At 60.7% G+C, this 25,666-nt stretch overlaps 15 protein-coding genes across 15 annotated transcripts; 9 read left to right on the plus strand and 6 right to left on the minus strand.

Moving 5' to 3' along the window:
• Window positions 1–52: 52 nt before the first annotated feature.
• On the minus strand, window positions 53–926 carry SDRG_16547 (hypothetical protein). Its single transcript, XM_008622762.1, has one exon. It carries the CDS (start codon window positions 874–876, stop codon window positions 118–120), a length of 759 nt encoding a protein of 252 aa, XP_008620984.1. The 5' UTR covers window positions 877–926; the 3' UTR covers window positions 53–117.
• Window positions 927–940: 14 nt separating this feature from the next.
• SDRG_16548 (hypothetical protein) lies at window positions 941–3,278 on the plus strand. The gene is made up of 2 exons (XM_008622763.1): window positions 941–2,636; window positions 2,678–3,278. Exons 1-2 carry the CDS (start codon window positions 987–989, stop codon window positions 3,233–3,235), a joined length of 2,208 nt encoding a protein of 735 aa, XP_008620985.1. The 5' UTR covers window positions 941–986; the 3' UTR covers window positions 3,236–3,278.
• SDRG_16549 (enoyl-CoA hydratase) lies at window positions 3,279–4,205 on the minus strand (the record flags this gene model as incomplete). The annotated part of the gene is made up of 3 exons (XM_008622764.1): window positions 3,279–3,865; window positions 3,913–4,098; window positions 4,142–4,205. The coding sequence occupies 3 exons, from the start codon at window positions 4,203–4,205 to the stop codon at window positions 3,279–3,281; spliced, it is 837 nt and encodes a 278-aa protein (XP_008620986.1).
• A 469-nt stretch (window positions 4,206–4,674) lies between these two features.
• On the plus strand, window positions 4,675–5,324 carry SDRG_16550 (OHCU decarboxylase). Its single transcript, XM_008622765.1, has 3 exons — window positions 4,675–4,909; window positions 4,962–5,075; window positions 5,120–5,324. The coding sequence occupies exons 1-3, from the start codon at window positions 4,712–4,714 to the stop codon at window positions 5,291–5,293; spliced, it is 486 nt and encodes a 161-aa protein (XP_008620987.1). The 5' UTR covers window positions 4,675–4,711; the 3' UTR covers window positions 5,294–5,324.
• A 25-nt stretch (window positions 5,325–5,349) lies between these two features.
• Window positions 5,350–7,941, minus strand: SDRG_16551 (hypothetical protein; the record flags this gene model as incomplete). Its single annotated transcript, XM_008622766.1, has 12 exons — window positions 5,350–5,466; window positions 5,512–5,646; window positions 5,691–5,840; window positions 5,888–6,211; window positions 6,252–6,366; window positions 6,412–6,549; window positions 6,596–6,646; window positions 6,688–6,842; window positions 6,892–7,303; window positions 7,348–7,475; window positions 7,521–7,795; window positions 7,842–7,941. 12 exons carry the CDS (start codon window positions 7,939–7,941, stop codon window positions 5,350–5,352), a joined length of 2,100 nt encoding a protein of 699 aa, XP_008620988.1.
• Window positions 7,942–8,022: 81 nt separating this feature from the next.
• Window positions 8,023–8,576, minus strand: SDRG_16552 (hypothetical protein). The gene has a single exon (XM_008622767.1). The coding sequence runs from the start codon at window positions 8,555–8,557 to the stop codon at window positions 8,093–8,095; it is 465 nt and encodes a 154-aa protein (XP_008620989.1). The 5' UTR covers window positions 8,558–8,576; the 3' UTR covers window positions 8,023–8,092.
• A 1,358-nt stretch (window positions 8,577–9,934) lies between these two features.
• Window positions 9,935–10,424, plus strand: SDRG_16553 (hypothetical protein). Its single transcript, XM_008622768.1, has one exon. The coding sequence runs from the start codon at window positions 9,956–9,958 to the stop codon at window positions 10,328–10,330; it is 375 nt and encodes a 124-aa protein (XP_008620990.1). The 5' UTR covers window positions 9,935–9,955; the 3' UTR covers window positions 10,331–10,424.
• A 458-nt stretch (window positions 10,425–10,882) lies between these two features.
• SDRG_16554 (hypothetical protein) lies at window positions 10,883–11,976 on the plus strand. Its single transcript, XM_008622769.1, has one exon. It carries the CDS (start codon window positions 11,036–11,038, stop codon window positions 11,849–11,851), a length of 816 nt encoding a protein of 271 aa, XP_008620991.1. The 5' UTR covers window positions 10,883–11,035; the 3' UTR covers window positions 11,852–11,976.
• A 952-nt stretch (window positions 11,977–12,928) lies between these two features.
• On the plus strand, window positions 12,929–13,431 carry SDRG_16555 (hypothetical protein). The gene has a single exon (XM_008622770.1). The coding sequence runs from the start codon at window positions 12,938–12,940 to the stop codon at window positions 13,364–13,366; it is 429 nt and encodes a 142-aa protein (XP_008620992.1). The 5' UTR covers window positions 12,929–12,937; the 3' UTR covers window positions 13,367–13,431.
• An 835-nt stretch (window positions 13,432–14,266) lies between these two features.
• Window positions 14,267–14,708, plus strand: SDRG_16556 (hypothetical protein; the record flags this gene model as incomplete). The annotated part of the gene is made up of 1 exon (XM_008622771.1): window positions 14,267–14,708. The coding sequence occupies one exon, from the start codon at window positions 14,267–14,269 to the stop codon at window positions 14,633–14,635; it is 369 nt and encodes a 122-aa protein (XP_008620993.1). The 3' UTR covers window positions 14,636–14,708.
• A 439-nt stretch (window positions 14,709–15,147) lies between these two features.
• On the plus strand, window positions 15,148–17,312 carry SDRG_16557 (hypothetical protein). The gene is made up of 8 exons (XM_008622772.1): window positions 15,148–15,318; window positions 15,368–15,505; window positions 15,546–15,760; window positions 15,807–16,055; window positions 16,100–16,452; window positions 16,495–16,730; window positions 16,773–17,027; window positions 17,071–17,312. Exons 1-8 carry the CDS (start codon window positions 15,238–15,240, stop codon window positions 17,215–17,217), a joined length of 1,674 nt encoding a protein of 557 aa, XP_008620994.1. The 5' UTR covers window positions 15,148–15,237; the 3' UTR covers window positions 17,218–17,312.
• On the minus strand, window positions 17,218–18,637 carry SDRG_16558 (hypothetical protein). The gene is made up of 5 exons (XM_008622773.1): window positions 18,283–18,637; window positions 18,154–18,239; window positions 18,009–18,099; window positions 17,807–17,962; window positions 17,218–17,752 (listed from the first exon to the last, which is right to left on the minus strand). The coding sequence occupies exons 1-5, from the start codon at window positions 18,407–18,409 to the stop codon at window positions 17,286–17,288; spliced, it is 927 nt and encodes a 308-aa protein (XP_008620995.1). The 5' UTR covers window positions 18,410–18,637; the 3' UTR covers window positions 17,218–17,285.
• Window positions 18,638–18,848: 211 nt separating this feature from the next.
• On the plus strand, window positions 18,849–20,535 carry SDRG_16559 (hypothetical protein; the record flags this gene model as incomplete). The annotated part of the gene is made up of 8 exons (XM_008622774.1): window positions 18,849–19,053; window positions 19,097–19,225; window positions 19,270–19,357; window positions 19,399–19,588; window positions 19,635–19,671; window positions 19,716–19,949; window positions 19,992–20,088; window positions 20,130–20,535. The coding sequence occupies 8 exons, from the start codon at window positions 18,849–18,851 to the stop codon at window positions 20,533–20,535; spliced, it is 1,386 nt and encodes a 461-aa protein (XP_008620996.1).
• A 45-nt stretch (window positions 20,536–20,580) lies between these two features.
• SDRG_16560 (hypothetical protein) lies at window positions 20,581–22,415 on the minus strand (the record flags this gene model as incomplete). Its single annotated transcript, XM_008622775.1, has 3 exons — window positions 20,581–20,978; window positions 21,031–21,170; window positions 21,220–22,415. The coding sequence occupies 3 exons, from the start codon at window positions 22,413–22,415 to the stop codon at window positions 20,581–20,583; spliced, it is 1,734 nt and encodes a 577-aa protein (XP_008620997.1).
• A 649-nt stretch (window positions 22,416–23,064) lies between these two features.
• Window positions 23,065–24,196, plus strand: SDRG_16561 (hypothetical protein). Its single transcript, XM_008622776.1, has one exon. It carries the CDS (start codon window positions 23,102–23,104, stop codon window positions 24,152–24,154), a length of 1,053 nt encoding a protein of 350 aa, XP_008620998.1. The 5' UTR covers window positions 23,065–23,101; the 3' UTR covers window positions 24,155–24,196.
• The last annotated feature ends 1,470 nt before the right edge of the window (window positions 24,197–25,666 follow it).

Genomic DNA, 25,666 nt, shown 5'->3' on the forward strand with positions numbered 1-25,666 from the left:
GTCATCTGGTCGGCGGCCAACCCGTAGGTCGTCGTCGGTCATCCGCTGTGTACTCTAAACCCCATCGTGTTTCTGCTGTGTTTTGTCTTTCTATGCCGAAAGTAGATTAGGAGAGCGTTAGAGTGCCAGCGTATTGAGCTTGGCGTGTAAATACTGGTAGTCGTGCAAACTCACGACGTGGCGTGAGTCGGCGAGGCTGAGCCCCGTGAAGCGCGACAGCGTCGACTCAAGCGCAGCGTGCTGGAAGGCCGGCGCCACAAGCCGGATCGACGACATTTGCACGAGGAGGTCGTCCCAGCAGGCCTGCGGGCGCGAGATGTGGCATGCGTGGATGCTCTCGAGGAGCTGCGCCATCTCGCTGTCGAACGGCTGACGCGCGGGCTCGAAGGGGTTGCGCCACGTCGGCGTCGTCGTCGTCAGCGACGTTGATGCCATCGACGCTTCGAGCTGGTCTTCGCGCGTCGTGATACGCAGACGACTCCAGTCACCGAGCAGGTCGTCCACGTCGATGCAGCGGCGCTTTCGCGGTGGCGGCGATGGCGGACTGCGGCGGTCGGCGGCCTCGTCAGCGTTGGGCTCGGGCTCGATGACAGCCGGCTTGTTCGCGGGCACGAGGCTCGTGTCCGGCGAGGCCTCCTTCGTCTCACTCGCAGCAGTCGTCTTGAGCGCCTTCTTCTTGGCGGCGGACCTCCTTCGCTGGCGGCGCAGTGTCTTGGCCGACGAAGCGGGTGGCAGGGACGTGATCGTCGTCGCCCGGGACCGCGTGTAGTAGTGGTACGTCGGCGACGACGGCGTCGTGATGATGTTGATCTGGATGTGCACCTGCGTCTCGGGCGGCAGCAGGAGCTCCTTGGCGGCGCGCGACCGCGTCTGCATCTCAGCACCCTCTCTCGCACTGCTGCCCAACTGCTACGCTGGCGCAACCGGATACATCCGGATACTCGACCTCGGTGGCGAAGATCGCGAGATCCGCAACGGTTGCGCGCATGGCCCAGCGTCGACCGTCCACGCTGCGCACCGCCGAGCCGCCCGCCGAGTTGCCGCATGCATTCGCCGCCATCTCGACGCCCGCCGACCACCACGCGCGCGAAAACGAGTTCGAACAAGAGACGCGGGTGCTAGTATCGAACAAGAAGATCAAGCGATCGAAGCACCCGAGTGCGATGCGCGCGGCCAACTACGTCGAGGACCCGACGCCGCTCATCCTCAAGGCCTGCGAGGCGCCGGTCGGCCGGTCGCTCGCCGAGACGTTCAAGCTCAAGAAGGCCAAGGACTACACCGTGCACCAGTTTGGCCTTATCCAGGAGCGCGTGGGCATGCACCCGCGCACGCTCAAGTTTGATGCCGAGTACGAGGTCGGGTACCTCGCGTATGTACAAGAATCAAGCGTCGTCCGCGTGCGCCTCACGTTCATCGTCGGGTCGCTCTTCCTCGGCGCGCTCCTCGCGTACGAAGCGCACCTCGACTTGTTCCGTCGCCGCGCCGGCATTCCGCCGCCGCTGCCCGAAGGCGAGCTTCCGGACACGAACCGGCTCGTGCTCTACATTCTCTCGTTCGGCGTCTCGGTGCCGGCGTTCTTCATTGGCTTCCTCCTCACCTTCTTCGAGTCCATGCACAAGCGCATCGAGCGCATCACGTTCGCCGTCTTCTTCGTCGTCGCCATGACGCTCATCTTCAAGAAGCCCGTGCAGGCGCAGACCGGCCCGGTGCTGCCGCTCATGATCCTCATCATCCCGATCTTTGGCATCACGCGCATGCGCTTCCTGCACAGCTGCGTGCTCGGGTGGACCATCTTCTTCACGTACCTCCTCGTCCAGGGCGTCTCGCTGCACTGGATGGACCCGATCCCGTACGGCAACGGCAAGACGTGGAAGTACGACAACATCTCGGACATCATCTACCAGACGATCAACTACGGCATTGCGATCATCGGCGGTATGGTGTCGCACTACCGCCAGGAGCTCATTCGCCGGCGCAACTACGCCCTCAAGCTGCCGTTCACGGGCCTCGACGACGACGAGCCCCTAGACCTCTTTGGCAAGAGCTACTCGGAGGAGCACCTCATGGACACGTGCAACTTGAGCTTCCGCAACCACGACGTCGAAGAGGCCTTCTGCCGCATGTGGTACCTCATCGACCCGCACCCATACGAGAACCCGAACCGCGGCGACATCCACGAGAACGTCTACATGACGATCCGCTTTGCAGTCCTCGGCGTCTTCCTCTCGCAAGTGGTCCTGGGCATCCAGGACATCAAGCTCCTCTTCATGAAGGACTTCAAGTTTGAGTACAGCATGGCGGTCATTGTTCGCTTTGCGATCGTCGTGCCGCTCTACCTGCTCAGCTTTTACTTCATGTACCTCCTCGGCCGCAAGTACTTTGAGATGTACTTGCGCAAAGCCAGCAACGTCGTCGACGAGAGCGGGACCGAGAGCGATGTCGATGCCAACCACGTAACCATCGCGATCCTCGAGCAGAAGCGGGCGCTGCCGCCGAGCCAGTCGGTGAAGGAGCGGCTGACCAAGCAAACAGAGGCGCTCGTTGCGACCAAGGGCGGCTACGTGCGGTCGGCGCAAATATTTGCGACCGGCGTCCTTGTGCTGCAGATGGGCGCGACGATGGTGCTGCTTCTCCAGGTAATCGAGCCGTTCGTACGGGTCGGTCCAAGCATGGCTAGGTCGGCCGGAGCTTCATCGTGACGCACTCGGACAAGCAGCTCAGTGCGACCAAGCCCAACGTGTACTTCATGGGCTTCCTCAACGCGATTCTGTTCGCCCACCGGTCGGGCTTCAAGGTGCGCTACGTGTACGCTGCGCGCGTCTCGTGGGCCATGGTCCTCCTCTTCGTCTTCTTTGCGTCGCACTACTTGACTTATGCGCCGTGGCCCTATCTCTGGGCCGAGTACTCGTGCTACCTCGTGGCGGTCCAGTTCCTCGGCATGATGATCTCGCACGAAGAAGAGTCGCTGCGCCGGTCCTTCTTTGTCCTCAAGTCGATGCGCATGCTCGAGTTTGAAAAGTGGTTTGCCGGTGTCCTCCGCATTCAAAAGGGCGTCCGCAAGTTCCTCGCTCGCCACCGGTCGTCGCAGCGCTCGCCACCACCGCCGCCGCCTGTCGAGCGGGTCGCCCACGCCCAGAGCTTCCTCGCGATGGCCTCCAAGATGGGCGTCCAGGCCCAAGCGATCCAGATCGCTGTCGTCCTCTTTGACGTCCTATATTCCGTCGCCACTGCCTAAGCCTTAATGCAAGATGGACCAAAACAGAGAACCGATTAGTCGTTTACTGGTGCTTGAACGTCGGCGCGCGCTTGTTGACAAAGGCGTCCATGCCCTCCTTCTGGTCGTGCGTCGCAAACGTGGCGTAGAAGAGGCGGCCTTCGTACTTGAGACCTTCCTGGAGCGACATCTCGTACGACGCGTTCACCGCCTCCTTGGCCATGCGCGTGATCGGGCGCGAGTGCGAGGCAATCTTGTTGGCGATCGCGAGCGCCTCCTCCATGAGCTTCTCCGCCGGCACGACCTTGGCCACGAGCCCGTCGCGCTCGGCCTGCTGCGCGTCAATCATGTCGCCCGTCAGCACCAAGTGCATGGCCTTGGACTTGCCAATGGCACGGATGAGGCGCTGGGTGCCGCCGACACCGGGGATCGTGCCGAGCTTGATCTCGGGCTGGCCAAACTTGGCCTTGTCGCCCGCGATGATAAAGTCGCACATCATCGCGAGTTCGCAGCCGCCGCCGAGCGCGAAGCCGTTGACGGCCGCGATGACCGGCTTGTGCACCTTGGTGATGTCGCCCCAGTTGGCAAACATCGTCGAGTTGTACACGTCAATGAACTCGCGCGTGGCCATCTCCTTGATGTCGGCGCCAGCTACACAGTGCCAATGTCGTGGAATTCGAGGTAGCGGCGAAGCGTACCGGCAAAGGCCTTGTCGCTGCCCGTGAGGATGATGGCCGAGATGTTGTCGTCCTTGTCAAAGGCGTGGGCGGCCTTGTTGACCTCGCCCATCAAGCCGTCGCAGAGCGCGTTGAGCGCCTTGGGGCGGTGGAGCTGGATGATGCCCACCTTGCCGTTGACGTCGGTCTTGATGTACTCCCAGCTGCCTACAGCGGAGGTTAGTGAGGCGACCTGGCATGCGATGCGCACCGGAGCTGAAGGTGCGGGCGGCGAGCGGCGCGCGGCAGAGGCGGGTGGCAGTCAGGCGAAGCATTTTGAACAATGAGCAATGGCGATCGTCAAGCGGGGATCGCCACAGTCGCCACGTGGGTCGAGCTCGTTTGATTGGCTCGTTATCCGGGTGCATGCGTCTATTATCCGGACATATCCGACACCGCTGTTGTGTATCCGGAATGAATCTTGAGGCACCATAACAATTGGCACAGCCAAGTACACGTTAGATATGTGTCATAACTCTGTTCTGGTACTGGTTCGGAGTGGCCGTCAACCCTGAACGGTCTATCTGGCGTTGCCTATAACGACATCTTCCTCCATAATTTACCTGCATTGTCTGCCAATGCGTTGATCTTCGTCACGTCTACGATAACGAGCGGCTCCGTGCTCGAGTCCCTCGATAAAAGGCCAGTTGCCCGATGACCGTTGAAGAGGTAATAACGTTATAAACATTATAACGTTCCTAACCGAGAGCGATAGAGAGGTGCACCGTGCATACCATCCGGATTGCGAATCCAAACTTCAATCTGATCGTGGCGACCAGCGATGGCCACCGAAGCGTCGTGGACGAGCGATGAGTGGCGGACCAAGCTACTGCACTGCTGCGGCTCGCGCCGGTGGGTAGAGCTCATGTTCGCCCAGCGTCCGTTCGCGTCTCTCGAGGATCTTTTGGCCAAGGCCAGGACGGTCGACGCCCAGCTTGGGCGCGCCGACTGGCTCGAGGCCTTTGCGGCGCATCCCGAGGTGAGGAGGATCTGCAGCTCACGCATCAACATTCGCCTAACGTCGCGTCCAGATCGGCACGAAGACGCAGACGATCTCCACGTGGGAGGCGCAGGAGCAGAGCGGGGCAGCGCAAGCCGCGGCCGCCACGCTGGACGAGCTCAGCGCGTGCAACCAAGCGTACAAGGTGCGTGCTTGGTTCTGTACGTCCAACCGCAGCCACGGACGTAGGCCAAGTTTGGCTACATCTACATCGTCTGCGCGACGGGCAAGTCGGCGGCCGAGATGCTCGCGATCGTGCAGGATCGGCTGCGCCACTCGCCCGCGTCGGAGCTCGTTGTCGCCGCCCAGGAGCAGGCCAAGATCACGCAAATCCGACTCACCAAGCTTCTCGCCGAGACGTAATGCACTCGATCGCTGTGTGTTTATATCGCAATTCACAGCAGCGTAGCAACGCGCGGCTATAGCGCCGGACGGTACGCATGGCCTTGGAACGTGAGCTCGTCGGCCGTCTCGAGGTGCAACTGGTCGGCCCGTGCGTGGCACTCTTCCGTGATGAGCGGCAGTGCCGCTTGTGCCTACGTAATCACAATGCAGTCCACGGCAACAGCCTCCAGCGGTACCCAGGTCTCGAACACGATGGGTGACCACTCGAGAGGCAGGGCAATGCGGAGGCGGTGCAGCGCATCCATGTCGAGACGGTCCATGTGCTCTTGGAACTCGTTGCGGAGCCAGCCTTGGTGTACCGACCGCAGGAGCTAGTAGCGACATCGCTGGTAATAGCAGGTAGAGGACGACGAACCGTGAGGATCTGCTCGCGCAAGATCACGACCTCGGCGGCGTCTTCCCAGAGGCGGAGCGCGGTCGAGAAGACCTCGGGCTCGTCCTGCATGGCATACTTTTCCATCATGGCGAGCTTGAGGTGGTACGGCACGTCCAACTGCGTCCACACCTACAAGAGGTTCAGATTCAGATTCAGATTCGAAACGATCGACGTACGAGCTCGAGGCGGGCTTGGAGCGACGCGCGGCCGTCCGACGCATGCGTCATGGTCATCATGCGCTGCAACTTGGTGCGGGACGGCGACGCCGACACCGTCGACTCGCTGGCGTCCACAGGAGCAGGCGCTCCGAGGCGCGGCGTGGGCGGCAACTCCTCGGCCGTACTGTCGCTGGCCATGTTCTCGGGCATGTGCCACTCCCATGTCATCGCGCCTTCGCGCCGCTTGGCCAGCCGCGCCTCGATGCGACGGCCCACAGTCGGCTTGGATGACGTCGCCTTGGCCACAGGGTGCCGCCGCGTGGCCGACGGGTTCCGCTCGAGCTAGCTCACAGGTTGGTCGGTGCTTCAAGCACGTGTGTACCTTGCGGTGCACGAGCTGGTTGAGCCGGACGTCAAGGATCGTGCTCGGTCGGGACGCCAGAAGCGCCGCCCGGTACTGTTGCAGTGGATTTCGTTCTGGCTCGGCCGGCGCCGTCCTACCCATTGTGCTTAGCGTCTTTGATGCAAGAGGATGTGTCCACTCGATGTTCGGAGTCGGTGGCGGTGGCAGTGCAGCGGCCGATGTCGCGTGGTCACGACGGAGACGCGCCTTGATGGCGTCTTGGCACTTGTGGTAGTTTTGGTCCTGGCGCCGGCGGCGCTCGGTGAGGCGCACGAGCCTACGCGAGACGCGCGAATGAAAGGCGGGGGCACAGGCCCACCTACTTGGTGTCGTCTTCGGACGCGACGCTGTTCACCGTGTGCGCCTCCAGATGCCTACGCCCGATTCTCAGTGCTTGGGAAAATGAGTTGCCTACAGGCGGCGCCAGGCGTCGACGAGCGGCGCGAGGTGCGCGACGACCTCCGAGTAGTCGATCGGCGGCGCGGTAAAGTCCCAGAGCACCTTCTCGCTCCGCCGGTGCAGCTCCATGGCGCAGCGTGCGCCGAGCGCCTGAAACACGCGCGGACGGTCCTAGTGTCGGCGTCATCCTCGACAATTGTTGCGGACGATCGAAGAGTACGGTCCACTCGTCCGTGGCCGTCACGGGCTTGGCGGCCACGTCGTCGCCAACGCGCAGTTGGCGCCGCTTCGGACGCTTCGCCGCAGCCTCGGTCGCCCGCAGCGCGTTGATGATACCGACCACCGGCGCGTGCCGGCTCAGGAGCACTTGGCGCTCGTTGAGCTCGTCGGCGCCGGCGCGCGGCTTGAACGGCTCGGGCTTGACGACCGGCGGTGCCTTGGCGGCGGTCTCGGCCGCGTCGACCACTTGGTTGCTCCCGCTCTCTTGCGGCTGGACGGGCTCGACGTCGCGCGGCTTGCGAAGCAGTCGCTGGAGCTTCTTGGGGCCGGCCATCTCGGCCTTCTCGGCTTTCTTGAGAAAGACGTTGAGGACGTTGAGCGACGCGTGCCGGGGCTTGCCCTTGACAGCGAGTCTACAGTCACATTGTGCCACTGCGCTCGTAGTCGGAGCACGTACGGGTTGCGCTCCATCTCAAACTCGTCGAGGACCGCCTCCTTGATGCGGTCGATGTTGCACTTGCGCTGAAGCTCGACCAGGCACATGGTTTGCACCCGGCGCGCGTTGACGTCGTGGTCAAAGACGCCCTAACAAGCGCCTCGCAGCTATCTTCTTGCGTCGACATATCGTACCTGCGTGTCGAGCGCGGCTTGCTTGCGCCGGTACTTGGCCTCGACCGCCTCGGTGATCTCTTCGACTTTGGTTTGAATCCGGTTCATGACCAAATCGCGCTCCTCGACGCTGAGGCGGTCGAGCGACGTGTCGAGCGGGTCGTAGTACAGACTCGTTTTCGACTTGCACTTCCATTTCGCCTCGAACGCCATCATCTTGTTGCGCAGAACGACGTCCGGCAGGTGCTTGCGCGCGTTCGGGCTCGCAGCCGACGGCTTCGAGTCGAAGAAAAACGCTAGTACATTGTAGTCGACTGACGTAGTAGAATAAAAGCCGCGCACCGTCCTTGTTGAGGAGCCGCTTCTGCGCCTTCTCGACGCGGTCCAAGAGCTTGGGTGGCACGCGCACCGGCTCGAGGAGCTGCGAGGCCCGCGCGTCCATGCCAGTTTCACTCGGTTTCGTTCAAGCGTCGAGGAATCGACTAATTGACTACTAGTAGGTAGCAACACGGGAAGACACGAAAGAGATGACAACGCTATACGGGCGAGGCTCGACCTCTTTAAATAACACAAAGTAAATAGAGTGGGCCTGCTCAGAGGCAGAACTCCTTCTCGAGCACCGAGATGATGTAGTCCATCGACTCGGGGTACGAGGGCACAAAGGTCATCATGCTCGACCCTCCTCCGATCGGCGCCGCAAAGTACGGGTGCGGGTACAAGGCGACGTCGTCCGAGACAAGCGTCTTGGCGCGCAACCCTCGGTTACGGCGCGCCAGCTTCTCTCTGTATTTCTGCGCGTGCGTCTGCGTCTGGCGGATCGTCCGGGTGTGGACGACCTCGGCGATAGCCTTCCAAGGGCCGTTCGGGTACATCTCGATCGCGCTCAGGAACCGCTCATGTTCCTCCTTAGTCCACGTCCCGCGCCCTTCCCCGGACTGGGTTCCGTTCGAGTCCGGGGAAGACGGAAGCGAGGCCGGCGAGCTCGTCGACGACGACGAAGAAGAAGAAGACGACGAACAAGATGTGGTGCTGCGGGGCGAAGAAGCGTCAACCAACATGAGAACCAAAACCAAAAACCAAAAATGAGCGACTGGTGCCCAAGCGCTCTCTTCGCAGATTGTGCATTCGGCGACGTGTCGCAGCACCAACTTCAACACCGAGCCACTCTCACTCTCTCTCGACAGACTCTCCTCCGCCTGGTTCCGTTCCGGAGGCGAAGAGAAGGCATTGCCTTGGAGTGTGGACATTTTGCTGCACCGCGCGATAGAACGTGCAGCGTACAGTCCTCTGCGCCTGGTTGCTACGATGTGTCCCGGTCTTCTACAGAGAGGAGAGTGGAAGGGCAACGAACACCCAATGGAGAAGCGTCGTCCCGTGTCCATTCGCGAGTGATCCTGCTTCTGCCTCCTTCGCCCAAGCCGACGGATACATTCTGCCAGCTTTCTATTACAAGCTGCAGAGCACGGGGCGCGCGCCGAGCAAGCTTCTCAGTTATTTCGCGTTCTTTTTCTCTGGGTCAACTCATCAACTTGGTCGTCTGATTGCTCCTTCGGCGTTGCGCACGGTTGTTGACGCGTCGACGTCACCGATGTGGCCACGTGGCCCTCAAATGGTTGGCCGCGTACCAGGGTACAGACCAGGGTAGCTGGTGATCGGCTGGTGCAGCTCCTCCGTTCCACGAAAATGCCATCAGTCTGACGTAGCGGTGCATCCAGGTTGCACCTCAAGACCAACACAAGCAGCGCGGACACGGCGGCCCGTGCCTACGGCTACAATGTAGTATGCTACTCTCGCAAGAACGAATTCGAGGCATTCCATCCTCGGACTGCCTCGACCAGAAACCAAATACTAGTAGACAGAGTGGGATCGCGGCCACTATGTATTGCTCCGGGCCACCACAGCTCACGCGTAATGACACCCACGTTCCGCCGTGCGCCCTGTAGCACTGTAGCACACACGTAGCTGCTTGCACGCCCATCTCGCACATTCGCTTGGACCCTTGCGGAAATCCAGCGGGTCGCCACCAGCGTCTTGGCATGTAGTAGGGAGAGCAGGTCCGCCGGTACCGAGGGCCGACGTTTCTCTGTGAGCGGGGCACCAGAGGGCCCGCGGTGCTGTACAACGTGGGCTTGCCATCCAGGGTGCACGACAGCTCTGCTGATGCCGAGAGTAGGCGCGCGGTACTCTGCGATGGATGGTGCGTCTGTAGAGACGCCGTGCTTAGGACCTTGCAGCAACTAACGTGTACAGGTTGTCTAGCCAATCATCACCCAAGTGGGCGTTTCGTGATAGAACGTGCGGCTGGGACACCTCGCAGGCAGAAAGGACACGAATCGTCTCGTCATGGAACGAGTATCCAGTGCATGATGATCGCGTGCGTCCATGCTCCGACGTGCAGAACGCGCACGCCTCTTGGCACTCATTTGCGTTTTCCGCTCCAACCCTAAACACCCTAAATGACCCCCGAGAGCGCGACCGAGGGCAAGGGCACGTGGACCCAAGACGAGCACCTCCGGTTTTTGCAGGCGATGGAGCGGTATCCGAACGGCCCGTGGAAGGCGATCGCAGACCTGATCGCCACCCGCACGATTCGCCAGACGCAAACCCACGCTCAGAAATACCGCGAGAAGCTCGAGCGTCGACGCCGCGGCCTGCGCACGACCCCTGTGTTTGAGACGGCGCTGCCCGTCGCGCCCATCGAGGACGAGTTGGCGCCCGAGGTCTACTACCACACGGACGATATTGGCGTCGTGCCGGGCTTTGCCGACTGCCTCGATTTTTTGATTGCGATGCTAGACCCCCCGAGCGCGATGCAGCCGTCCTGTGCCTAGCCCTAGTTCCTATAAGCTCACTCTAAGTTATCATTTCTCTCCGCGACCCGTGATGGTACAAGGCTGTGCCTTTGTGTGGTGGCGGTGCCGTGCGCAACTTCAGGATCCTGCGAGACGGGCGCCCGGCTGGTGGCCACCCTTCTTCATGTCTGGCATCTGCGGCGTCCATGCAGCGCTGGTACCGTTTCACATCCCCGTCCGCCCTCGGTGTAACTCGGGTGGCGTCCAACGCTTCTTTGGACACTCCATCCACTTGGCTGACATTGCCCGTACCGGCATCATGCAGCGCATTCGTGTACGTGGTGTGGGTGTAGTCTAGCTGAGTGTACCAGTCTGTCTGCTGATCCTGGATCGCGCGCCTGGATGCTCCTGATCAAGACCCACGGTGGTCGCGACTGTCGCTGCTTGTGCGGGGAGCGACGTATGCGATACGAAGCGGGCCACGTTTCTATGGCTAGGAATATTGGTTGGCACGGTCGGTCCCACGACGCCGACGACGAACGTCGCTGCGTACCGTTCATAGAGGTCGGCCAGACTGTATCTGGGGCAGAGCTGCTGTGTGCGACACCTCGCGCCCAGCTGGGCCTGCCCCACATCTCGCACCCATGCACGTATCGCAGTACTACACATGTGTAATCTGAGTTTCACTTTCCAATTCTCCAGTCACCAGTCACACCCAGGCGACGTCGCCCAGTTTTGAATCTCATGGCTTCCATCTCGCTGACCCCGCCCGCATCCTTCAAAACGGACAGCGCGGGCCTCACGCTCGCACTCTCGCCCCAGCACAAGATCAGCAGCCTCGTCGACCCGGTGGTCACTGCGCCGTCGACCGCCGCGAGCACGCCGACGACGCTCGGCAATGACGCGCCCAAGCCCGTCGAGGGCAAGGGCACGTGGACCAAGGAGGAGCACGAGCGGTTTCTCACCGCTATGGAGATGTACCCGAACGGCCCGTGGAAGAAGATCGCCGAGGTGGTCAAGTCGCGCACGATTCGCCAGACGCAGACGCACGCCCAAAAGTACCGCGAGAAGCTCGAGCGCCGCCGCCGCGGCCTCCGCACCAAGCACGTCGTTCAGAACGACATGGCGCTGCGCCCGACGCCGTACATCCCACCGTACCAGGCCCAGGTGGATGCATACTACCCGAGCTACCACAGCCCGTACCAGCACGTGAGCCATTACAGCAGCCAGCACCACCAAGTGCCGGCCCACCCGGCGCACCGTCCGCAGTACGAGCACAGCTACATGCCGCCGCCGGCATCGACGCCGTCGTACCAGGACCAGAGCCACTACTTGCCGCCGCCGCCTGTTTCGTCGCTGCCGCCGACGACCTCGTACCTCCAGTCGACGACGCACTACAACAGCCATTACGACTCGGCGCCGATGAGCCAGAGCCTGAATCTGCTCTGGGACCCGATCAAGGGCGAGCAGAGTCGCAGCATGCTCTGGGATCCGGTTAAGTCGGACGCCGGCCGTGGCCAGCCCGTCTCGGCGCAGCGCGGCGCCTACTTTGCCGAATAAAAGCGTTCCTCCTCCGTGCCTGCTTAGAAGGAAACACCAACCATCCACAACGCTGATCGATATTTATTATGTCGGGCTCCCGAGCCATGTAACATACACAATCAAGTTGCTACTACTTGTGTGCACTTTGGTCTTCTCGTCCGTTGGCCTGTAGACCAGAACCGCCGACCATCGTAAGGCGTCGTAGGTGCTAGCGAGTGGTAGTCGGGTGCTTGTATCACGTCCACTGGATATAAATTGCCGCTTCGCGACCAAGGCGGATGCAGCGCTTGCAGCGCAGCCTCTGTCGGAAAGCCGCTCTGTTTCATTGACATGGCTGGGTGTGTCGCATGTCGGATACCAATCCCGACAAATGAAGGAATTTCCCCCGGAAGGACTGACCTTCTCTCACGAGCGTCTCATTCGGGTTATTTCAATAGCGGCTTTCCGCGATCGCAATGGCAAACGAGACACATTGGAGAAATTCCTTTGGCGGCGCGACACCATTCGCTGGATGCTCGGCGCAAGAAAATCCAGCATGCGACAAGCCGGTGGCGATGGGCCCGGGACATGTCGGCGCGCGCTTCTGCCCCCGAGCGTTTACTCACAGACGTGCGCCTTGGCGCCAGATGGGGCTGACGAACGCGCGGCGTTGCCAGCTGCCGCGTCAGCTGTGGTCGTGTCTGCGGCGGCGGCTGCCCTTTTTATTTCGACGCCTCGTAGCACCCACGCAATTGACTGCGAAGAAAGGGCTCATGGCGCAAGGTGGCCGCGGAGCAAACGCGACGAACGAGATGTCCCATGCTCACACTACACGCTCTCGGAACGCTCGGAAAAGGCCCGAGTTGTTGCTACGAACTGCAGGCTTGTTTGTGGATGAGACGACGCGCAGGGTTGCTTTGGTAATACAAACGTTGGGTCCAAATCGAGTGGGCTTGCACTGTTTCTGGCCGCTCGTACCACACCGACTCAGATGTCGTCGCGAGATCTGATCACATTTGACAAGCTTTGTCGAGAAAGATTGAAGCGCAGCGCGTGTTCCGTGAAAACACATGTCTTGGACTTGGCGCTGGCCTGGACCGCCAGAATTGAATATTACGCAGGAGCATGCTGCACCTGATGCTCGAGTCGGTTGACGCCAACGCGACCAGTGCCGCCGAGGGCAAGGGCACATGGACCAAGGACGAGCACGAGCGATTCCTGACCGCCATGGAGATGTACCCGAACGGTCCGTGGAAGAGCATTGCAGACGCTGTCGGCACGCGCACGATCCGCCAGACGCAGACGCACGCCCAGAAATACAGAGAGAAGCTCGCACGCCGCCGCCGCGGGCTGCGCACCAAGCACATTCTGCAGCCCGAGGAGCTTCGGGACATCTCGACGACGCGCCCGATGGCACCGAACAAGGCAATTGCGTCGCCGGTGGACAACGACGACGAGACCGGCGGCTGGAGCGACGAAGGCGACGATGGCTCGTTGCCGCCGCTGCCCGACTGCCTTGACTTTCTCATCGGACTCCTCGAGCGCGACCTGTAGATGCTAGTGCGATTGACTATTTATTCCAAGCAAACGATACATCCCTACGATGACAGATTACAGTATTTTTGCATTTTTGGAAGACATCCTGAGCGGTTTAGAAGCGCACTTGACTGGTGGACTTGCTTGATGGTTTGTTGAGAGCCAGACTGCTGGCAAGACCAAGGCCACCAGCAAGCACCTTGGTTGAAGCCGATTACACTGGTCATCGATGTGTCTCTGCAGCACCCGACACCCGACAGACGTGCTGTGGTCGTCGTCCGTCGCGGCCGATCTTCCGTTCACCTTGTCTTCGTTCTTGGCATTTTCTTCGCGACAATAGCGAAGACCATTGGTGTCACGTCATGCTCGCGCGATAGCCGCGCCGCGCCGTAATCGGCGGCCGCTCGTTACCTACGACGTGCCTTGTCTGTGGACATGAGGAGGCCACTCGATCCATTGGCCATCTGTGTTGCCACATGTGTTGGCTTACTGTACAGTTGATTTTAGATTTTAGACGTTCGGACCAGACGTCAGTTGTGAATGCAAGTCTTCCTTCCGCCCTCGTCGTTGACGTGTCGACCAAGAACCAACCCCTCTGTCCAGAGCTAGGCTGTCCGAATCTGCGCTTCGGCCAAAGGACGCAGACTCTCATTTCATATCGGGTCCCTGTGCCAATGCGCTGTCGACGATATATACACGTCTGCTTGGCTACGAGTCGATGCGCCGCCAAGGGTACGTAAACCATTCTGATGTGCCAAACGCCTTTGCTCGTCTTCTTCGCTGCTCGTCGTCTCTTCGTCGCCGTTCCTTGGCCAGCTGTTTGAACCTCGGACCACGTGGCGCTGTTCACGTTAACTCCCACTGCACCAATAAACAAAAGGGTCGCAGCCACGCCGCAGTTGCCAATTTACTCGCAAGATGACGCTCGAGATGACGACCTGCGACGTGTACGAGCCGTCCGGAGGCAAGGGCACATGGACGGCCGACGAGCACGACCGCTTCTTGACTGCCATGCAGCTCTACCCGAACGGGCCGTGGAAGAGCATCGCGCAGGTCATCAAGACGCGGTCCGTGCGCCAGACGCAGACGCACGCCCAGAAATACCGCGAGAAGCTCGCGCGCCACCAACGCGGTCTCCGGGTCCAGCACGCGTTCCGGCCCGAGACCGAGCCGGCCCCTACTTGCCTTGATTCGCCGCAGCCGCTGCCCGACCTTCCCGACTGCCTCGACTTCTTCCTCGACGTCCTGGACGTCTCGTGGTCGACGGCCGAGGTCCTCGAGCTCTAAACCGTGCCGCCGTCCTATTTAATTGTTCCTAATCTAGACTTGTTAACCCATCGTATATCGGACGAGCTTGAAAACGTACCAGCGTGGGTCGAGTCAACAGAACGGGGGCTGTTGCATGCACCGGGTTCGGGTCATCTTGCCGCATCAGATTGATAAATCCATCAGCAAGCATCCTCGGAAGAACAAGATGCAGTGACCGGCAGCGTGGGACTCAAGATTCCTGAACCTCATCGCAGTGCAAACTCACAGCCCTGGTCACCGCAGTGGCACCAAGGGTGGTCAAAGTACCAGACGTCGTCGGACGCAGGGCAGACGAGACACCAAGCTACGATGTGCAGCTACTCGTGCTTGCCTGCTAGCTTGGCTTGGGTGCCTCTATGACAGAGGTCGAGTCACGCGGGAGCCAGCACACTGGAACGCCGGACGCTCGTGCTGCCACGCACTTGACTCTATCGAACTGGAGGTGCGCGAACCCAGCCGTCAATTTATCAAATATAATGTATTGAATGCGCTTTGAAACGCGCGCGCGTGGACCATGCTGGTCCAGCTGGTGCTTCGATTCGTGCAAAGGAGCTGCCAAAGCGCAGCCAAAGGAGCGATCGATGGACCGAGCCAACATCTCGGTGAGCTACGCCGGCGCCGCCAGCCTCGCGCTCTTCGGGCAGAACGACGACTGCCACAAGGTACGAAGCCGCGCGCTTCTGCGGTGGCTCACGGCGACGCTGCTATTAGTGTGCCCTCGTGCGCCTCCTTCCGGATGGCTGCACCGACGTCAACTGCTCGACGCTCTCGTCAGACGCGAGCCTGTACCTTCTCAACACGGTGTACCCGTGGAGCCTCGAGCTGCGCGCCGACGACAACGACACGGCGGTGCGCACGCCATGTAGCGATCGACCTCATTGCGCCCTAGGTCTGGTCGGAGCGCCGAACGTTTGCTGACACGGGCGTCTACGCCATGCGTGTCGAGGACGCGACGGGCGACGCCGTGGCCGTCACGTTCAGCACGACGGTCGAGCCGTCGCCGTCGCGCATCTTCCTCGTGATCGGCCTCGTGCTCCTTGCGTGGTTGCTCTCGTGCTTTGGGCTCTTCTTCTACAAGCAGCGCCGCGCCCATGCTTCCGCACCGTACACATCCTGCGCTCGCCTTGTGGCCTAACGCAGGACATTCTAGGTCGTCCACGGGCGACCTCGAGGCTCCTATTGACTACTGCGGGGACGACGCACGCAGCGATGACGACACCCACGAGCAGCCACTGCTCGCGCCGCCACCGCCGGCCAAGACGCGCGTTGTGAGTCTCGACGTCTTCCGCGGGCTCACGATCGTGTGCATGATCTTCACCAACCTCGGCGGCGGACGGTACTGGTTCTGGACGCATGCCACGTGGAACGGGCTCACGCCGGCCGACGTCGTCTTCCCTTGGTACACCATCTTCCTCTCAGGAGCTAAGCGTCATTCTCTGGTAGGTTTGTGTGGATCATGGGCGTGACCATGAACATCGGCATGCGGTGTCATGTGAAGAAGGGCACGTCGCTCTGGACGCTTGTGCGGAGCAGCCTCGTCCGCGCGATCAAGCTCTTTTGCCTCGGGCTCTTTGTCAACAACATGCACGACCTGGACACGTGCCGCGTTCCTGGCGTCCTGCAGACGTTCGCCTTTGCCTACTTGCTCGTGACGCTGATCGTGGTCGCGGGCGTGTCGGGCAAGACGCCAGTGCAGACGCACCTGATCCAAGCCGGCCTCGTTCTCGGCGTCACGGCCATTTACCTCGGGCTCATCTTTTTCTTGCCCGTACCCGGTTGCCCGACGGGGTACTTTGGTACGGATCTCGAGCCAAATCAGTGGACGATGGTTTCTGTAGGGCCGGGTGGCGATGGTGATTTTGGCGAGTACCGCGACTGCCTCGGCGGCGCCCATCGGGTCGTGGACCGGTACATTTTTGGCGACGAGCACATGCTGCAGGGGGGCACCCCCATGGGGGTGTACGGCCCGGAAGGTCCGTGGGACCCCGAGGGCTTTCTCAATTGGCTCTCGGCGTCGGTCTTGACGTACTTGGGCTACGTGGTCGGCGGCGCCTTCCTCAATACAGCGTGCTGGGTAATTGGACAGTGCATATCGTGGCGTCTCACCCTCGCGTAGAAGCGCAAGACGGTGCTTTTGTGTGGCGCAGGCGGTGTCTCATGCCTCGTCGGGCTCGTTCTCTGCGGCTTTACGATCAACGACGGCTTCATCCCGATCAACAAGAATCTGTGGAGTCTCTCGTTCGTCTGTGTGACGTCGGGGCTCGCGTGCGTTGGGCTCTGCGTCATGTACCTCCTTGTCGACAAGTTTGGCATTTGGTCGGGCGCGCCGCTCTCGTACGCTGGCATGAACGCGATCGTGCTCTACGTCGGGGTACGTACATATTGTCTATCGATGGTTTATTGGCTGTGCCTAGCACGAGACGCTCGGGGGCTTCTTCCCCTTTTCGTACGAGCACGCTGAGACCCACACGGCGTGGACGCTCTCCAACCTCATCGGCACCGCGTCTTGGGTCGCGATCGCCTACGCTATGTACCGCAAAAAGATCTTTATCACGGTGTAACTCGGCCGACGATACGGAACCTACCCCTACGATTTCTTCACAATGGTTAAATAGGTCTATCGACAGTGTTAAAACTCGTTTTCTTTGTCGGGCAGACGGTGGAACGACGGCGGCGTCGGCGCTTTTGTGTGCTTGGGCAGCTGGTACGAGCTGTCCATGAGGCTGTTGATCGTCATTTGCGTATCGCGGGCGTTCCCAAAGGACGTCTTGTCTTCGAGTACATAGTTGTCGATCGAATCGTCCGACGGATGCGGAAGGTTGCGCAGCGTGTAGATGGAGAAGGCTTCGGTCGAGTCGAGCACCCGCAGCTGCCGCCGGCCCGTCATCGTCTCGAGCACCGGGATGCTCTCGCCCTTGGTGCCATGTGGGACGACAAAGGATGTGTTGGTGATAGGGCGCTTGGACTGTCGCCGGTGATGGCGCATGGTCACAGCGTAAATGACAGCGATCACGATCGCAATCGCGAGCGCGCCAAAGAGAATAAAGTTGGTGGCTGTGAACGGCTTGGTACTCGATGCGGACGTTTCGGTGGATCCTATCATAAGAGTGCCACGTCACCACTTTGCACTTAGTCCGTAGACTTGTGTACGTGGAGGTGCGGTTGTCGCGGCTGCACTTGTCGCGTTGGGCCGCAGCGTCGTTGCGTTCGATGGTATCGTTGTAGCGTTGGATGGCGCTGGAGTCGCTCGATCGAGCTGCCCCGTGGGGTGGTTCGGGTGTCGGAATAACCCACCGTTGATGTGCGCTGATGTTTGCATGTCAGTTCTTATGCGTCGACCCGTGAGACGTACTGCAGTCGTGAGCACCGGGCATTGGGCAGTTGTCTTGGTCGACCTTGGCATAGCACGCAAAGGCCCCGCTCGGTGTCAGGTACAGGCAAGGCTATTGCATAGATAAGTTGTCTCGGAAAGAACAGGGTCGATCAAGGTAGTATACCGGACACGGCGCGACGGTGCAGGGCCCGACACCGTTGGCAAGGCACGTGCTGGCGAGCAAGCAGAGGTCCGTTGTCGCGACGACGTCTAAATACAGTGAGCACACGACGCATGGAGGTAGGGCGGCTACGCTGCAAGAGGAAGACGAGGCACCACGCTGCTCGGCGCATGCTCCGCCCTTTGCCTATGGCGCGGGTGCGAGAGTGCTGCATCGCACAGATGGTGGCGCTGAAAGAACCACCACGTGGTCGCGTCATGCATGTCCAAACTGCCTCTTTCGCGTACTCGTCTTCCTACAACTGGGACCACCGCCCCTCTGCAACGTGTCTGCAGCCTGCAGCGTGGGCCAAAGCTGGATGTCCTTCGATGAGCAGCAGCTTGCTATGATATATGGACGGCCTGCACACTGAAGATCAGGAATCGTGGGCTCTCTCCAGAGGTACGAACTGTGCGCTGTAGCACAGGACACATGCAGCCATGACCGCTCGGAGTACCGTAGTTTTGTATGCTGGCGCTCGCTCTTGGGCTACCGGTTTGGGCCGAGCCACGCCAAACGCGTTTATTAGGTAGAACGACGCGTTGCCCCTCGGGCCGCAGCGGTCGTTCGTGATCAGTTCGCGATCCAATGTCCTGCAGCCCAGCTTTGCAGCCCTCAAAGTCACGTTGGGGCATGGGCGCAGAGTGGGACGGACGTGCATGCACCGGTTTTCAGCGGCACGTTTAACGCGTTTTTATATTTGGCGGTTAAACTGGCGGGCGGGTGCGGGTTGGCTTCGAGTCCGGCCACGTCATCCAGAGTTTAGCGCGATGCAACCGGGGTCGGTCGTCTTTGCGCTCGCCGCGCTCGTGGGCCTCATCGGCATCTTCCTCGCGCGGTCCGGGTACACGGGCAAGGAACACTGTAAGCGATGGCCCATCTAGCGGCCTCCTGACGCGCTCTGTAGCCGTCGGCATCGACCTCGGCACGACGTACTCGGTCGTCGCCGTGAACCAGAAGGGCAATGTGAGCGTGATTCCGGACGCCAGTGGCTACACGCTTCTGCCGTCGATCGTTGCGTTCAAGGATGGCGGTGGTGCGTCGTCTCTCGTCCATTCGCTCGGTCTTAGCGTCGTCTAGAGGTGCTCGTGGGCCGCTCGGCGCGACAGTACCGCAGCCAAGATCCGCGCCACACGATCTTCAACGCCAAGCGCTTCATCGGCCGCGCGTGCGTCCGTCGACTCTGAGTCTTGCGCTCATGCCTCGTAGGTTTGACGCGGCCGTCGAGACTGAAGCGTCGCACTACGAGTTTGGTCTTGACCGCGACGAGGCCAACCGCGTGTGCTTTCCGCTCTCGGTGACGGGCCACGCGACGCGCTGCGCGTCGCCGATCGACGTTGGCGCGCACATTGTGTCGCAGCTCAAGGCCTCGGCGATGCGCCACCTTGGGCATGACCAGGTACACCAACGTACCTTCCGCTTGCCGCGTCATCGTCATTGCATAGATTTACTCGGCCGTGATTGCCGTGCCGGCCAGCTTTGGTACCGTCTTCCTTGCTGCTGCGTGAGCTCATGGGTCGTCGCAGACACGGACCAGCGACTCGCGACGGTCGCTGCCTTCAAGGCTGCGGGGCTCAAGGTCGCCAACGTGCTCGTCGAACCCACCGCCGCGGCGCTCGCGTACGGCTTGGACCGCAAGCCCAACGTGCACTACGTCCTTGTCTTTGACTTTGGCGGCGGCACGTTGGACGTCTCGCTGCTCTACCTCCAGAACGGCTCGTTCGAGGTCATCGACACGGCCGGCGACAATCACCTCGGCGGTACCGCCTTCCGCACAAGCTCCCTCTCCCATCGTTTGCTAGGCGAGGACCTCGACGACGTGCTGGCGACGCATCTCGTGGCGCGCTTTGAAGCACTCCTGGCGACACCGGCGCTCCCAGCGCTCTCGAGCCTCGCACGGTATGTCACCCGCAAAGGCCGGTTTGCCCACGATCACGTAGCACCTCGGACGCGAGCGCCTTCCCCTGCACGGTCTCGGGCATGCGCGGCGTGGCCGAGAAGCTCAAGCGGGACCTGAGCGCGACGCCGTCGGCCGCTGCGTCGTGCGTGGTCGAGGCAGCGACGCCGCAGCACGCGGCCGGCGACCTCGCGACGCTTGAAATGACGCGCGTCGAGTGGGAAGCGCTCGTGGCCCCGCTCCTGTCGCGCACCCTCTCGCCCATCCACGAGATGCTGAGTGGGAACGGCATGGCCCCGAGCGACGTGGACGAAGTCGTGCTCGTCGGCGGCTCGTCGCGCATTCCGTGGATCCAGGAAGCGCTCGGCGCGCTCTTTGGCCGCGAACCCAACGCCCACATTGACCCGGACGTCGCCGTCGCCGTCGGCGCGGCCCGCCTCGCGCATTAGACTCTTAGTTACACGATAGACAATTTGCCTCTTTTTCGATCTAGCTTAGGGGCTGAAGGCCGGACCGTCCCAGAGCACGTCCAAGTCGCCGGACGCTTTCGCGCGGACGAAGATGGTGCCGAGCATGGCCGGCACAATGTACATGAGCGCGGGCTGGCCGGCCACGTACTGCTGGAGCACGATCGACATGACGTTGGCGGCGAGGAGCCCGGCGGCGTACGCGACGCAGAGGACGACGTAGTACGAGTGGCGCAAGCGCAAGGGGCGGCCGCTGCAGTAGTCGACGCGCAGCCCAAACGAGACGAGGAGGGCCGGCAGCACAATGTCGCCGAGGCCGAGGAGCGAGCTGCCGCCGTAGATCGAGTGCACCAGTGGGAGACTCAGCACGAGCGGCACAGTCACGTGCCCACACGCGACCGATTCGGGGTGCCGCGTGCAGAAATCTAGAGTTTGGATAGTATCCGATCGTATCCAGTTGTATCCAAGTAAGAATACCGTTGATCTCGGACGAGACTTGGCCGGCGCGAGAGGCGACGTCGACCATGACGTTGGAGCCAAAGACGTAGGGCGAGAGGTACACGAAGAAGACGTCGTAGAAGAAGGCGGCTGCGAGCAAGTACGTGGCGATCTGCAAGCTAAGAAAGGTAGGACAGCATGAGCCGAGTGCTTGCAGAAGAGAGGTACCTCGGGAGCTGGATCGAGTCGACAAACACCACGCAAAGACAGATGCCAAGGGCGTCCTGCAGCACCCAAATGTGCGGATGGCTGTTCGCAAGGAACCAGAGAACGACGAGCGCGAGGCTCGGGAGCGTCGCAAGCAGCAGCGTCGGGAGCGAGTCGCTGCAGCAGCGCAGTGCGAGCGGGTACGTCACGAGGTACGTGACGCAAAAGCAGGACGCAGTCGCAAAGATGAGTTGGATGAGCACGAGGAGGTGGACGTAGTACATGATCAGGAGCATGGCCGAGCCCATGAGGAGGAAGAGAAGCGCGTGCTTGGCCGTGAGCTGCAATGGCTGGTCACCCTCGTCGTCGTACGACCCGACGTCGACGAACGCGTCTGCGTGCGTGGTCGACGGCGACAGAAGCGACGTGACCTCCATCGCGGTCGCGACCACGTGCTGGCTGTAGAAGCGCTCGCGCGCCGCCGAGTGGTACGACGCAAACACGACGACCGAGACGCCGAGCGCCCAGATAAGCAGCATGCTCCAGTTCCAAGGACTCTCGGTCGTCGGGATCGAGGCCGTCACGAACGTGTCGCCGGCGTGCGCCTCCATGTAGCCCTGCACGAGCGCGCCGTCGAGGACGGTGAGGTACACACTCGGAATTGTAATGTCGCTCGTCGACGCGTTGCCGTCACCCGTCATGGCGATCAAGACGTTCTCGACGCAGCACCGGGCGTCGTGGAGCGGCGAGTAGACACACGTCGACGAAACGCACGTCGCGCTGTCTTCGCAGTAGTCGCCGCTGCCAAGCGCGCAGTCGATCTGGCTCGGGTGCGTGAGCGCAGCGGCCGGCGTGTCGCGCACCAGCACCATGGCCGCGCCGGCCGCCTGCGCGTGCCGGACCTTGACGTCAAAGGCGCAGACACCGCGGTCAAGGAGCACGGCCGCGCCCGTGACGTTGTTGGTGAGCGGCGAGCAGCCAAGCAGCGGTGCGCCGAGCGTGAGCGCGTGGTACGACGTGGCCGTCACGGCGGCGGGCAGGGTCGGGCCAAAGAGCGAGGGCGCGACGTACACGCTCCGCGCCTCCTTGGCGACGGACGTCGTGATCTCGAGCACCGAGAGCGAGAGGTTCCTCGCGCCGAGGCCAAGGCGATCGAGGCCGGCGGTCGTCGACGCAGCGGTGACGGCCACGAGGCCGCAGACGCTGGGCCAGCGCATGATCGAGTCGGAATATCACCTCATAAAATAACACGCCGCCCACGCAGGGTTTCGGGTTGGCCGGAATCCGTAACAAGTTATCGAGAGATTATAACACCACGATATACGCTAAATAGTATATTGAATAGGAAATAGTGTGTGTTGAAGTGGCATCCGCAAAATCGATTTGTTATGTGGGACGCCGTGCGCGGCATCCTGAGACATCAACACAGCGGAGACTTCCGCAGGTCATTCAAGAGCTTAAGTAGACTCTCCGTTAGACCTTGTCTTTCATATTGAGACCCTGCGTAAGCTACCTTGGCGCTACAGATATGAGAATGTACAAAATATCCCACAAAAATCATCGGTCAGCGGGGATCGATCCGTGGGTGTCCTTCAGCACGTTCCGGAGTTGACACAACTCGTGACCATGGCACCAAGGGCCCATCGACATGGCTCTAGGTGGAGCGAATACACTGTACGACGCAGTTTTGATTCGTACAGACGCAGAATGACGTCGTCGTCGTTTGCGATGTCGAGTACCAGCTTGATTAGTCCAGTCGTCTCAATTACTCGCCCTTCGCATACCCAAAGGACTTCGACTGAAGGATGTTTTAGTCGACGATACTACTCATCACGCGATTCGAGTGGGACAAAATGACATTTCATTCAACCTCTCACTTTTCCTTTTTCCTTTGTCGACCAAGATGGCCAGCAACAACGTGTACCACGGCCAAGCCGCCTTTGAGCCGACGCTCGACGTCAAGCCCCACACGTACGACGCCAAGCCGTTCGACGAAGACTACGACGTCGAGATCCAGGTGACGCACTGCGGCGTCTGCGGCTCGGACCTTCACACGCTCACGGGCGGGTGGGGCGAAATCACGTACCCGATGGTCGTCGGCCACGAGATCATCGGCCACGTCGTCCGCGTTGGCGCCAAGGTCGATGCCGACAAGTACGCGATCGGGACGCGCGTCGGTGTCGGTGCGCAGTGCGGCAGCTGCCTCGACTGCAAGCAGTGCGACCGCCAGCGCGAACAGCTCTGCGCCAATGTCATTGGCACGTACAACGGCAAGACCGCGGAGGGCTACACGACGCAGGGCGGGTACGCCGACTACTACCGGTGCCACTTCAACTTTGTCGTGCCGATCCCCGACGCGCTCCCGTCCGAGATCGCGGCGCCCATGATGTGCGCGGGTGTCACCACGTACTCGCCGCTCAAGACGCACGGCGCGGGCCCGGGCAAGAAGGTCGGTGTCCTCGGCATCGGCGGCCTCGGTCACTTGGGTATCCAGTGGGCGGTGGCCCTCGGCGCCGAGGTCACGGCGGTCTCGTCGTCGAACCGCAAGGAGCAGGAGTGCAAGGAGCTGCTTGGTGCGCACCACTTTCTCAACTACAACGACGCGGCGGCTGCGACCGCTGCCAAGCATAGCTTTGACATCCTCCTCTGCACCTCGTACGGCGACGACACCAACTGGGGCGCGCTCTTTGACCTCGTCGCGACCGAAGGCAAGTTTATCCTCGTCGGTCTCCCCGAAAAGCCGATCGCGTTCCATGCGTTCTCGGTCGTGCCGCGACAGATTACGTTTGTCGGGTCGCTCATCGGGTCACCGGCGCAGATTGAAGAGATGCTGGCGTTTGCTGTCGAGAAGAACGTGCGCTCGATCGTGCAGGTGATGCCGATGGCCGAGGCCGCGACCGCCCTCCACAAGGTCCACAACGGTCAAGCGCGCTTCCGCATCGTGCTTGAAAACTAAGTTTATCGAATGCTAGTCTTGTGTTGCTTTGTATTTTGGCTACCGCTGGATCTCATATGCGAGGCAAGGATCTTGGGTTCCGCACGACGCCTCTGGACAATAAGTAGGCCGATACTTGCTGTGTGCTTTGTCTGCGAAAGGGACCTGGCCCACGTTTTCTGCTCTTTGGTGGACCGACTGTACGTTGTTGGACCAAGAAGTGAACGGTCATGGCTCACCCCGCGGACGCGTCGTTGTCGCTCTGTGAGTTTGTCAATGACTATCCGGCAATCCAATCACGATCACGACACTCAGGGGATCATTTGAGTTTAGCCGGATCCGGATAAAGATATGATAAGATCTTGGTGTCGTCTGCCAGTTGAACTCGGGTGTCAAGGCACTTCACACCCACCGGTTGCTATAATGTACATGGTATCGAGCACACAGTATGCTTGACCACACGAGAGTCACACGACGACCCTTCTTCACCCGACTTATACCGTCCCTAGGCTGGACCGTCGGTCTGGCTTCTCTTTTCTCACACGAGCGTTCGAACGAGGACAGTTCAAGTTGAAGCTCAACAACACGCACCACCTCTACACTCGAATATAAAAGATGCTCTGAGAGGTGCTTCGTCGTCACTTGTCATTCGGGTCTCTAACCACAATGCACAACGGAAATCCGGAACACATGCCATCCGAACTCGACTGCTCTACAATGCTCACTATGATGACGCTGCACGCCCAGTTCCAGAACCACTTGACCATGCAGCACTACTTGACCATGCAGCACCAAGCCACCATGCTGCTTCTCGCCGCGTAATTCGCGATGTTTACGAGCTGCTTGGCTGCGCAACAACAGAACGCGATGTTAGCGGGTACGTGGCACGTCGAGAGCTCATTGTTGATGAAACTTGAAGAACTACGTGTAGTACCTTCACAGGGCCATTGCCGTCCATGACGAGAGAAGCTCGGGACAAGCCCCATTTTCTCGTCCCTAGACATGCGTTGCGAATCTCACTAATACCAAGCAGTGTTCGTGGGCTATCCTTTCAACCTGCCCTAGCCACCGCGCTCCATTAAAGTACACGCTAGCACCTTTTTTACGTTTCGCAATTCGCCCCAAAAGGCACTTGACAATAACGTTGGTTTCGTGTCGCACACCCAAGACAGTTAGCCTTCGGGTAGTGCTATCTGGCTGGCTCAACAAGTCACGACGATGCGACTCGACGTCAACACTGGTTTAGGGAATGTGCTTTCGCCGCATGACGCCGTTCGAGGCCTCGTCATCCAAATCATAAGACATGCGACTTGTGGCGGTTGACAGAATCGGCACGTACCGATTCTGGTACACGAATTGAGCAACCGTCGTTGCAAAACGGCCCACATCCCGCGCTCATGCGTCCGTGGGAGCGATGGATCTTGCTTCTTGTGCTCTACCTGTACCTTCTTGGCAACAGCTTCTACTTTGCACTTCTTGGGCTCATGGCCTGGCGCCTCACCCCGATCCAAACCCGCATGGTTCGCTTCATCC

Source organism: Saprolegnia diclina (assembly GCF_000281045.1).
Source record: "Saprolegnia diclina VS20 unplaced genomic scaffold supercont1.135, whole genome shotgun sequence".
NCBI classification, from domain to species: Eukaryota; Oomycota; class Saprolegniomycetes; order Saprolegniales; family Saprolegniaceae; genus Saprolegnia; species Saprolegnia diclina.